Source organism: Salvelinus fontinalis, unplaced genomic scaffold, assembly GCF_029448725.1.
Source record: "Salvelinus fontinalis isolate EN_2023a unplaced genomic scaffold, ASM2944872v1 scaffold_0657, whole genome shotgun sequence".
Lineage (NCBI taxonomy): Eukaryota > Metazoa > Chordata > Actinopteri > Salmoniformes > Salmonidae > Salvelinus > Salvelinus fontinalis.
The window spans coordinates 91,840-103,647 of record NW_026600866.1 but is presented as its reverse complement, the minus strand read 5'-3'; the positions used below and the strand labels follow the sequence as shown (position 1 = coordinate 103,647).

Sequence of the window (11,808 nt, the reverse complement as noted above, 5' to 3'; positions counted from 1 at the left end):
CTATCTGATGACCTCTAGATAACTGTATCAGATGGCTGTTAGAAGTGGTCCTATCTGGTGACCTCTAGATAACTGTATCAGATGGCTGTTAGAAGTGGTCCTATCTGATGACCTCTAGATAACTGTATCAGATGGCTGTTAGAAGTGGTCCTATCTGATTTATTTTCATTCTGATCTGTTTTATTTATTTGCTGACAAACGATGGCCTGTATTGTGTTTTGTATGTTACCTTAGATAACTGCATCAGCTGGCTGTTAGAGGAGGCCCTCTCAGGTAACGAGGAGCAGAAACCATTTGACTGTACTCTGAGAGCAGACATGAGCGTCCTCGTGGAGCTGGCCCTGGGCTCCACTAAGGAACCCACCAACAGTCTCTGGAGCAACATGCAGGACTACGCCACCAGCAAAGGTACAGGAGGGAGGGATTGTAATCTGGATGAACTATAATACATTACAGACATGGTGTGGATTGTATGACAGTAGTAGAATGGTTCACAAGTAGTGAACATTCAGTTACTTCCAGATGCAAGAACGTCATGAATGAATGAATGCTCCCACTGTGTATTGAGTGATGCCCACTTTCTGTTGAATGCTCCCACTGTGTATTGAGTGATGCCCACTTTCTGTTGAATGCTCCCACTGTGTATTGAGTGATGCCCGCTCTCTGTTGAATGCTCCCACTGTGTATTGAGTGATGCCCGCTCTCTGTTGAATTCTCCCACTGTGTATTGAGTGATGCCCGCTATCTGTTGAATGCTCCCACTGTGTATTGAGTGATGCCCGCTCTCTGTTGAATTCTCCCACTGTGTATTGAGTGATGCCCGCTCTCTGTTGAATTCTCCCACTGTGTATTGAGTGATGCCCGCTCTCTGTTGAATGCTCCCACAGTGTATTGAGTGATGCCCGCTCTCTGTTGAATTCTCCCACTGTGTATTGAGTGATGCCCGCTCTCTGTTGAATGCTCCCACAGTGTATTGAGTGATGCCCGCTCTCTGTTGAATGCTCCCACTGTGTATTGAGTGATGCCCGCTCTCTGTTGAATGCTCCCACAGTGTATTGAGTGATGCCCGCTCTCTGTTGAATGCTCCCACAGTGTATTGAGTGATGCCCGCTCTCTGTTGAATGCTCCCACAGTTTATTGAGTGATGCCCGCTCTCTGTTGAATGCTCCCACAGTTTATTGAGTGATGCCCGCTCTCTGTTGAATGCTCCCACAGTTTAATCAGTTTGAGTGATGCCCGCTCTCTGTTGAATGCTCCCACAGTGTATTGAGTGATGCCCGCTCTCTGTTGAATGCTCCCACAGTTTATTGAGTGATGCCCGCTCTCTGTTGAATGCTCCCACAGTTTATTGAGTGATGCCTTCTCTCTGGTGAATGCTCCCACAGTTTATTGAGTGATGCCCGCTCTCTGTTGAATGCTCCCACAGTTTAATCAGTTTGAGTGAGGCCTTCTCTCTGGTGAATGCTCCCACAGTTTAATCAGTTTGAGTGAGGCCTTCTCTCTGGTGAATGCTCCCACAGTTTATTCAGTTTATTGAGTGATGCCCGCTCTCTGTTAAATTCTACCAAAGTTTTAATCAGTCTATTCAGTTTCTTTTCATTCAGTGTAATGGAGCGTCAGCAGTGTGTCCAAAGCAGAGTATTATTCCTGCTGTAATATATAGTGATATCCATGTATTTGTCTTGTGTTCCCAGACTGGGACAATGTAGTGTAGAATAAGCAGAGTATTATTCCTGCTGTAATATATAGTGATGTCCATGTATTTGTCTTGTGTTCCCAGACTGGGACAATGTAGTGTAGAATAAGCAGAGTATTATTCCTGCTGTAATATATAGTGATGTCCATGTATTTGTCTTGTGTTCCCAGACTGGGACAATGTAGTGTAGAATAAGCAGAGTATTATTCCTGCTGTAATATATAGTAGTGATATCCATGTATTTGTCTTGTGTTCCCAGACTGGGACAATGCCTCTCTCTGTAATGAGACCTTATTGGACACAGTGTCCAGGTTTGTCCTGGCTGCTCTACTGAAGCATACCGGCCTGCTGGGCCAAGCCTGTGGAGAGGGCAGGTAATACTACTGCACACCCATCATGGTCCTGCCTTCCCAATGGCACCCTATTCCATATATAGTGCACTACTTTAGACCAGGGTCAGTAGGACTCTGGCACCCTATTCCCTATATAGTGCACTACTATAGACCAGAGCCCTATTCATTATATAGTGGTACTACTATAGACCAGGGTCAGTTGGACTCTGGCACCCTATTCCCTATTATAGTGTACTACTATAGACCAGGGTCAGTAGGACTCTGGCACCCTATTCCCTATATATAGTGCACTACTTTAGACCAGGGTCAGTAGGACTCTGGCACCCTATTCCCTATATAGTGCTCTACTTTAGACCAGGGTCAGTAGGACTCTGGCACCCTATTCCCTATATAGTGGTACTACTTTAGACCAGGGTCAGTAGGACTCTGGCACCCTATTCCCTATATAGTGCACTAATTTAGACCAGGGTCAGTAGGACTCTGGCACCCTATTCCCTATATAGTGCACTACTATAGACCAGGGTCAGTAGGACTCTGGCACCCTATTCCCTATATAGTGCACTACTTTAGACCAGGGTCAGTATGACTCTGGCACCCTATTCCCTACATAGTGCACTACTTTAGACCAGGGTCAGTAGGACTCTGGCACCCTATATGGTGCCGTTTGACACATGCTTATTCTGGAGAGTGTTGGTCTCTGCTGCTGCACATGCCTTGTCTATTTCATGTGGCAGGCTGGGTTCACCAGTCAGTGTGTCTCTGTGTGTGTTTCCACCAGGTACCAGCCTTGTAAGACGCTGGCTGAGGTGTACCGTAGTGTCTACAAGGTCAGGAACCGCCTGCTGGCCTGCAAGAACATGGACGTCATCCAGACACGCTCGTCTTCCCGGGAGAGGAGGGTAAGTGACCTGGTTCTTCTTCAGTAACCGGTCCGCTGGTCCATAAAACATCCTTTCAGTCCCACCTCAGGGTCTACTGCCTTATCCCAAATCAACCCCTAACCCGCTACATCCTAGAGACCCTTCAGTAACCGGTCCGCTGGTCCATAAAACATCCTTTCAGTCCCACCTCAGGGTCTACTGCCTTATCCCAAATCAACCCCTAACCCGCTACATCCTAGAGACCCTTCAGTAACCGGTCCGCTGGTCCATTAAACATCGTTTCAGTCCCACCTCAGGGTCTACTGCCTTATCCCAAATCAACCCCTAACCCCCTACATCCTAGAGACCCTTCAGTAACCGGTCCGCTGGTGCTTTTCAGAATGAAGTCCTTTGACCTCTAACCTCCACGGGCCTCAGTTCAATTTAAAGAGATGCTTCTGGATGTTTTTCTTACTTCCCCAGAGTCAGATGAACTTGTAGATACTATTTGTATGTCTCTGCGTTCAGTATGAATGTCACACCCTGGTCTTAGTATTCTTTGTTTTCTTTATGTTCTTTAGTTAGGTCAGGGTGTGACATGGGGAATGTATGTGTTTTGTAGTGTCTATGGGGTGTTGTATGTGTATGGGGCAGAGTAGATTGGTAGTTGTCTAGTTATGTCTATGGCTGCCTAGATTGGTTCTCAATCAGAGACAGCTGTCATTCATTGTCTCTGATTGGGAGCCATATTTAAGGCAGCCATAGGCAGTAGGCTTTTGTGGGGTAGTTGTCTATGTTGTACGTTTGTAGCTTGTGGTTGCACTTACGTCTTTAGCTTCGCGATCGTTTGTTGTTTTGTTTTCGTTTTTGTAATAGTGTTCGTTGCGTGTTTTTTCCCTTCTCTAAAATAAAAGAGATGTTATTTTGCACACGCTGCGCCTTGGTCCACTCTCTCTCACGAAGACGATCGTGACAATGAAGAAAGTTTGAGGTAGTTCCGTGAGCCAATGCTAACTAGCGTTAGCACAATGACTAAAGGTCTATGGTATGTACTAGCATGCTAGCAGTGTGCAACATGCCACTAGTGCCTCCTTGTGATAGTTTGTCACAAAAACCTGTACCTGGCACTGATCAGATTGTTGGTGTTTGTTGACGGGTGTCTTCCACTGTGCCTGATCAGATTGTTTGGTCATTATTAACGTGTGTCCTGTCCTGTGCCTGATCAGATTGTTTGGTCTTTATTAACGTGTGTCCTGTCCTGTGCCTGATCAGATTGTTTGGTCTTTATTAACGTGTGTCTTGTCCTGTGCCTGATCAGATTGTTTGGTCTTTATTAACGTGTGTCCTGTCCTGTGCCTGATCAGATTGTTTGGTCTTTATTAACGTGTGTCCTGTCCTGTGCCTGATCAGATTGTTTGGTCTTTATTAACGTGTGTCCTGTCCTGTGCCTGATCAGAATGTTTGGTCTTTATTAACGTGTGGCTACTTGTCTTCTCAAGGGGCGGTAGTAAGCTAGCCAGGCTACGTGTCTTCTCAAAGGGGTAGTAGTAAGCTAGCCAGGCTACTTGTTTTCTCAAGGGGGCAGTAGTAAGCTAGCCAGGCTACGTGTCTTCTCAAGGGGGCAGTAGTAAGCTAGCCAGGCTACTTGTCTTCTCAAGGGGGCAGTAGTAAGCTAGCCAGGCTACTTGTCTTCTCAAGGGGGCGGTAGTAAGCTAGCCAGGCTACGTGTCTTCTCAAGGGGGTAGTAGTAAGCTAGCCAGGCTACTTGTCTTCTCAAGGGGGCTGTAGTAAGCTAGCCAGGCTACTTGTCTTCTCAAGGGGGCAGTAGTAAGCTAGCCAGGCTACTTGTCTTCTCAAGGGGGCAGTAGTAAGCTAGCCAGGCTACGTGTCTTCTCAAGGGGGTAGTAGTAAGCTAGCCAGGCTACTTGTCTTCTCAAGGGGGTAGTAGTAAGCTAGCCAGGCTACTTGTCTTCTCAAGGGGGCAGTAGTAAGCTAGCCAGGCTACTTGTCTTCTCAAAGGGGCAGTAGTAAGCTAGCCAGGCTACTTGTCTTCTCAAAGGGGTAGTAGTAAGCTTGCCAGGCTACTTGTCTTCTCAGGGGGCAGTAGTAAGCTAGCCAGGCTACTTGTCTTCTCAAGGGGGCAGTAGTAAGCTAGCCAGGCTACTTGTCTTCTCTAGGGGGCAGTAGTAAGGTAGCCAGGCTACTTGTCTTCTCAGGGGGCAGTAGTAAGCTAGCCTGGTGTGTTATTTGTTTTAAATACATTTAATATAGTATAGAATATATTATATTATATTTGTTTATTTTAATTCTACCAGTTATCAATTGTTCAACGTTAAAAAAAAAACGTATACAATTCTGTGACTTTTTGGGCCGTGGTATCGTTTAGGTTTTGTTTCGATATCGAGTATTGTGATAATAAACCTGATATTCTGGTATCAAAGTCAAAATTCTGGTATCGGGACAAGACTTTTAACGGGTGTCCGGTGCTGTGCCCGATCAGATTTCAGACAATCAGGACTCGCTGGAGATGGACCCCCAGGAGCACTCGTTCACGAGGACCATCGACGAGGAGGCGGAGCTAGAAGAGAGGACGGACCGAGAAAGGGAGGATGTGCATCAGGAGCAGGATGAGGAAGAGGAGGAGAGAGAGCACGAAGTCATGACCGCTGGGAGTGAGTAGTTCACTTTACTGCATGGACACAACACTCTCACTGAATGTCCTCCTACCAGACACACACTGAATAGACTGTCACTTAACACACTGCTACCTAGCAGACTCATCTTCCTCTTCCTCCCTGAATTCACTTGGACTCAATATGTTTAAGACACTCAGACTGTCACTGAACACACTGCTACCTAGCAGACTCATCTTCCTCTTCCTCATCCTCCCTGAATTCACTTGGACTGAATATGTTTAAGACACTCAGACTGTCACTGAACACACTGCTACCTAGCAGACTCATCTTCCTCTTCCTCTTCCTCCCTGAATTCACTTGGACTGAATATGTTTAAGACACTCAGACTGTCACTGAACACACTGCTACCTAGCAGACTCATCTTCCTCTTCCTCATCCTCCCTGTTGACCTGTAGTGTGTGGTGCTGACCTGTAGTGTGTGGTGCTGACCTGTAGTGTGTGGTGCTGACCTGTAGTGTGTGGTGTTGACCTGTAGTGTGTGGTGTTGACCTGTAGTGTATGGTGTTGACCTGTAGTGTGTGGTGCTGACCTGTAGTGTGTGGTGCTGACCTGTAGTGTGTGGTGTTGACCTGTAGTGTGTTGACCTGTAGTGTGTGGTGCTGACCTGTAGTGTGTGGTGTAGTGTGTGGTGTTGACCTGTAGTGTGTGGTGTTGACCTGTAGTGTGTTGACCTGTAGTGTGTGGTGCTGACCTGTAGTGTGTGGTGCTGACCTGTAGTGTGTGGTGCTGACCTGTAGTGTGTTGACCTGTAGTGTGTGGTGCTGACCTGTAGTGTGTGGTGTTGACCTGTAGTGTGTGGTGTTGACCTGTAGTGTGTGGTGTTGACCTGTAGTGTGTGGTGTTGACCTGTAGTGTGTGGTGCTGACCTGTAGTGTGTGGTGCTGACCTGTAGTGTGTGGTGCTGACCTGTAGTGTGTGGTGCTGACCTGTAGTGTGTGGTGTTGACCTGTAGTGTGTGGTGCTGACCTGTAGTGTGTGGTGTTGACCTGTAGTGTGTGGTGTTGACCTGTAGTGTGTGGTGTTGACCTGTAGTGTGTGGTGTTGACCTGTAGTGTGTGGTGCTGACCTGTAGTGTGTGGTGTTGACCTGTAGTGTGTGGTGTTGACCTGTAGTGTGTGGTGTAGTGTGTGGTGCTGACCTGTAGTGTGTGGTGTTGACCTGTAGTGTGTGGTGTTGACCTGTAGTGTGTGGTGTAGTGTGTGGTGCTGACCTGTAGTGTATGGTGTAGTGTGTGGTGTTGACCTGTAGTGTGTGGTGTTGACCTGTAGTGTGTGGTGTTGACCTGTAGTGTGTGGTGTAGTGTGTGGTGCTGACCTGCAGTGTGTGGTGCTGACCTGTAGTGTGTGGTGATGACCTGTAGTGTGTGGTGCTGACCTGTAGTGTGTGGTGTTGACCTGTAGTGTGTGGTGCTGACCTGTAGTGTGTGGTGCTGACCTGTAGTGTGTGGTGTTGACCTGTAGTGTGTGGTGTTGACCTGTAGTGTGTGGTGTTGACCTGTAGTGTGTGGTGTTGACCTGTAGTGTGTGGTGCTGACCTGTAGTGTGTGGTGTTGACCTGTAGTGTGTGGTGTTGACCTGTAGTGTGTGGTGTAGTGTGTGGTGCTGACCTGTAGTGTGTGGTGTTGACCTGTAGTGTGTGGTGTTGACCTGTAGTGTGTGGTGTAGTGTGTGGTGCTGACCTGTAGTGTATGGTGTAGTGTGTGGTGTTGACCTGTAGTGTGTGGTGTTGACCTGTAGTGTGTGGTGTTGACCTGTAGTGTGTGGTGTAGTGTGTGGTGCTGACCTGCAGTGTGTGGTGCTGACCTGTAGTGTGTGGTGATGACCTGTAGTGTGTGTGAACCAGTTTGGCAGGTTTTGGCCTCGTTGCTGCTTGCCACTGTTATTTACATCTGTCTCTGTAACTCTGGATACTCCAAGGAGAACCGTTGGAACCCCCTCCTGGTCCTTGGACAAGTTCAATAATATTAGATTTGTTATATTTTAGAGGGAATTTAAAGGGAAATTTAAAGGGAATTTGCTCCAAAACAAATCTGTGGGGACTATTATGAGAAGGAATGAGGACTTGTATTCACGGTTCAAATAGCACCTAGCTCCTTCTCCTGACCTCCGACCCTACCGATGCTACCAGTTCAAACCCAATCGGTGTAATCAATAGTAGGGCTATGGCTCCACCTAGCCGACCAATGGGCGCCCAAAGGTACAGGGATAGGACAAGGGGACCTGGGTTATACAGCCTTGAATGAGTCTTACTGTAGTCTGGCAGGACTAGCATGGGTTAGAGCCTCATTATACCTACGTCACGGCCTGGTTAGCCTTGAATGAGTCTTACTGTAGTCTGGCAGGACTAGCATGGGTTAGAGCCTCATTATACCTACGTCACGGCACGGTTTGTCGCGTAGCTTCCTTTAACCCGGCGCCCTGTGTGATGTCTCTCTGTGTCTGTCTGTCGCACGGCACAGAAATCTTTCAATGTTTCCTCTCAGCGCGGGAGGCGGCGAGGAGCCGGGAAAGGGAGAGGGCCAGCAGCAGCGCCGGGGGAGGCCTGACCTCAGGAGGAACCAGAGGGGGAGGTAAGAGAAGGAGGTGGGGGTGGAGGTGGAGATGGAGGAGGAAGGGGTGGTGGTGGAGGTGGGGGAGGAGGAGGATGGGTGGAGGAGGAGTGGGTAAGGGAAGGAGGAGGTGGGGAAGGAGGGGTGGAGGAGGAGTGGGTAAGTGGAGGTGGGGAGGAGGAGGATGGGTGGAGGAGGAGGAGGAGGAGGGGTGGAGGAGGAGGGGGTAAGGGAAGGAGGAGGTGGGGGAGGAGGAGGAGGGGTGGAGGAGGAGGGGTGGAGGAGGAGGAGGAGGTGGAAGAGGTGGGGGGGTGGAGGAGGAGTGGGTAAGGGAAGGAGGAGGTGGAGGTGGGGGAGGAGGAGGAGTGGGTAAGGGAAGGAGGAGGTGGAGGTGGGGGAGGAGGAGGATGGGTGGAGGAGGAGTGGGTAAGGGAAGGAGGAGGTGGAGGAGGAGGGAGTGGGTAAGGGAAGGAGGAGGTGGGGGAGGAGGAATTGGAGGAGGTGGGGGAGGGGGTGGAGATGGAGGAGGAAGGGGTGGAGGAGGAGGATGGAGGAGGAAGGGGTGGTGTTGGGGTGGGGGAGGAGGAGGGGTGGAGGAGGAGGGGTTAAGGGAAGGAGGAGGAGGAGGATGGAGGAGGAGGAAGGGGTGGTGGTGGAGGTTGGGGTGGAGGAGGAGGAGGTGGAGGAGGGGGTGGAGGAGGAGGTGAGGTGGGGGGGTGGAGGAGGAGGGAGTGGGTAAGGGAAGAAGGAGGTGTGGGAGGAGGTGGGGGAGGTGGAGATGGAGGAGGAGGTTATTGTCAGTGTAATATAACATAATATAACATAATATGATATGATATAATATAACATAATATAACATGATATAATATAATGCAATATAATATAACATAATATAACATAATATAACATAATATAACATAATATAACATGATATAATATAATGCTATATAATATAACATAATATGATATAATATAATATAACATAATATAACATGATATAATATAATGCTATATAATATAACATAATATAACATAATACAATATAATATAACATGATATAATATAACATAATATGATATCATATAACATAATATGAAATAACATAATATAACATAACATAATGTGATATAATACAACATAATATGATATAATATAATATGATATAACATATAATATAACATATGATATAACATAATACAATATGATATAATATAACATAATATAACATATTATAATATAACATATTATAATATGATATAATATAACATAATATGAAATAACATAATATAACATAATATAACATAATATAACATTATATAATATAACATAATATGATATAATATATAATATAACATATGATATAACATAATACAATATGATATAATATAACATAATATAACATAATATAATATAACATAATATAATATAACATAATATGATATGATATAATATAACATAATATAACATAATATGATATAACATAATATAATATAACATAATATGATATGATATAATATAACATAATATAACATAATATGATATAATATAACATAATATGATATAACATAATATGATATAATATATAATATGATATGATATAACATAATATGATATAATATGATATAATATAACATAATATAACATAATATGATATAATATATAATATGATATAATATAACATAATATGATATGATATAACATAATATGATATAATATATAATATGATATGATATAACATAATATGATATAATATGATATAATATAACATAATATAACATAATATGATATAATATATAATATGATATGATATAACATAATATAACATGATATGATGTAATATATAATATGATATGATATAACATAATATGATATAACATAATATGATGTAATATATAATATGATATGATATAACATAATATAACATAATATGATATAATATATAATATGATATGATATAACATAATATAACATGATATGATGTAATATATAATATGATATGATATAACATAAGCAGCCCATTTGTCCTGTGTAAAATGACCCTTTCTATAGTAATAGTGTGTTGTTGTTATTAGGGGAGGAGGAGGCCACGACATCCCAGGAGGAGCAGCACGGGAGAGACGGCTGTACAGGGCCGCCTGAGGGACAGGACCTGTACACGGCCGCCTGTAACTCTGTGGTGCACCGCTGTGCTCTGCTGGTGCTGGGGGTCAGCCCGGTACTGGGGGAACTGGGGAAGCAGCACCAGGACGAGGGACACGGCACCTTCCAGTCAGCCGGCCAGGGACAGCAGGACGGGACGGGCTTCATGACCAGGTCAGAACGTGTAGTACTGACTGTCTGGTCTGTGTAGTACTGACTGTGGTCTCTGTGGTCTCTGTCCTCTGTTATGTGTAGTACTGACTGTGGTCTCTGTCCTCTGCTATGTGTAGTACTGACTGTGGTCTCTGTGGTCTCTGTCCTCTGTTCTGTGTAGTACTGACTGTGGTCTCTGTGGTCTCTGTCCTCTGTTATGTGTAGTACTGACTGTGGTCTCTGTGTTATGTGTAGTAATGACTGTGGTCTGTGTAGTACTGACTGTGGTCTCTGTGGTCTCTGTCCTCTGTTCTGTGTAGTACTGACTGTGGTCTCTGTGGTCTCTGTCCTCTGTTATGTGTAGTACTGACTGTGGTCTCTGTGTTATGTGTAGTAATGACTGTGGTCTGTGTAGTACTGACTGTGGTCTCTGTGGTCTCTGTCCTCTGTTCTGTGTAGTACTGACTGTGGTCTGTGTGGTCTCTGTCCTCTGTTCTGTGTAGTACTGACTGTGGTCTCTGTCCTCTGTTATGTGTAGTACTGACTGTGGTCTCTGTGGTCTCTGTCCTCTGTTATGTGTAGTACTGACTGTGGTCTCTGTGGTCTCTGTCCTCTGTTATGTGTAGTACTGACTGTGGTCTCTGTGGTCTCTGTCCTCTGTTATGTGTAGTACTGACTGTGGTCTCTGTCCTCTGTTATGTGTAGTACTGACTATGGTCTCTGTGGTCTCTGTCCTCTGTTATGTGTAGTACTGACTGTGGTCTCTGTGGTCTCTGTCCTCTGTTATGTGTAGTACTGACTGTGGTCTCTGTGGTCTCTGTCCTCTGTTATGTGTAGTACTGACTGTGGTCTCTGTCCTCTGTTATGTAGGAGTGAGAGTCTGAGTACAGAGAGCTGTTCGGCCCAGTCCAGCCCCAACTACAGGCTGATGAAGTCCAGGAGCGAATCAAATCTATCCCTGTCTGATGAGGAGGGATGCTCTGTGGTCAGTCACCACACTGGGCCTCCTTCTGTCTGCCTACCTTTGTCTCTCTCTCATCTCTTCATATCTAATTTATCTCTCTCATCACTCTCTTTCTCTCTCTCTCTCTCTCTCTCTCTCTCTCTCTCTCTCTCTCTCTCTCTCTCTCTCTCTCTGTGTGTGTTTCTCTGGCTCCCCCCTCTCTCTCTGTGTCTCTCTTTGTCTCCTCCTTCTCTCTCTCTCTGTGCTTCCCACTCTCTCTCTCTCTCTCTCTCTCTCTCTCTCTGTGTTTCTCTGTCTCCCCCCTCTCTCTCTTTGTGTCTCTCTTTGTCTCCCCCCCTCTCTCTCTCTCTGTGTCTCTCTTTGTCTCCCCCACCCTCTCTCTCTCTGTCTCTCTCTGTG

At 45.7% G+C, this 11,808-nt stretch overlaps 1 protein-coding gene across 1 annotated transcript in view; it reads left to right on the top strand.

The window, feature by feature from the left end:
* Positions 1-234: 234 nt before the first annotated feature.
* LOC129846928 (probable E3 ubiquitin-protein ligase HERC1) overlaps positions 235-11,808 on the top strand; it is a gene marked incomplete at both ends in the record, with an annotated part of 100,203 nt that continues 88,629 nt past the window's right edge. The window contains 7 exon segments of the mRNA XM_055914744.1: positions 235-408; positions 1,956-2,070; positions 2,828-2,948; positions 5,410-5,581; positions 8,064-8,174; positions 10,226-10,466; positions 11,316-11,430. Coding sequence (XP_055770719.1) covers positions 235-408; positions 1,956-2,070; positions 2,828-2,948; positions 5,410-5,581; positions 8,064-8,174; positions 10,226-10,466; positions 11,316-11,430 — 1,049 coding nt within the window.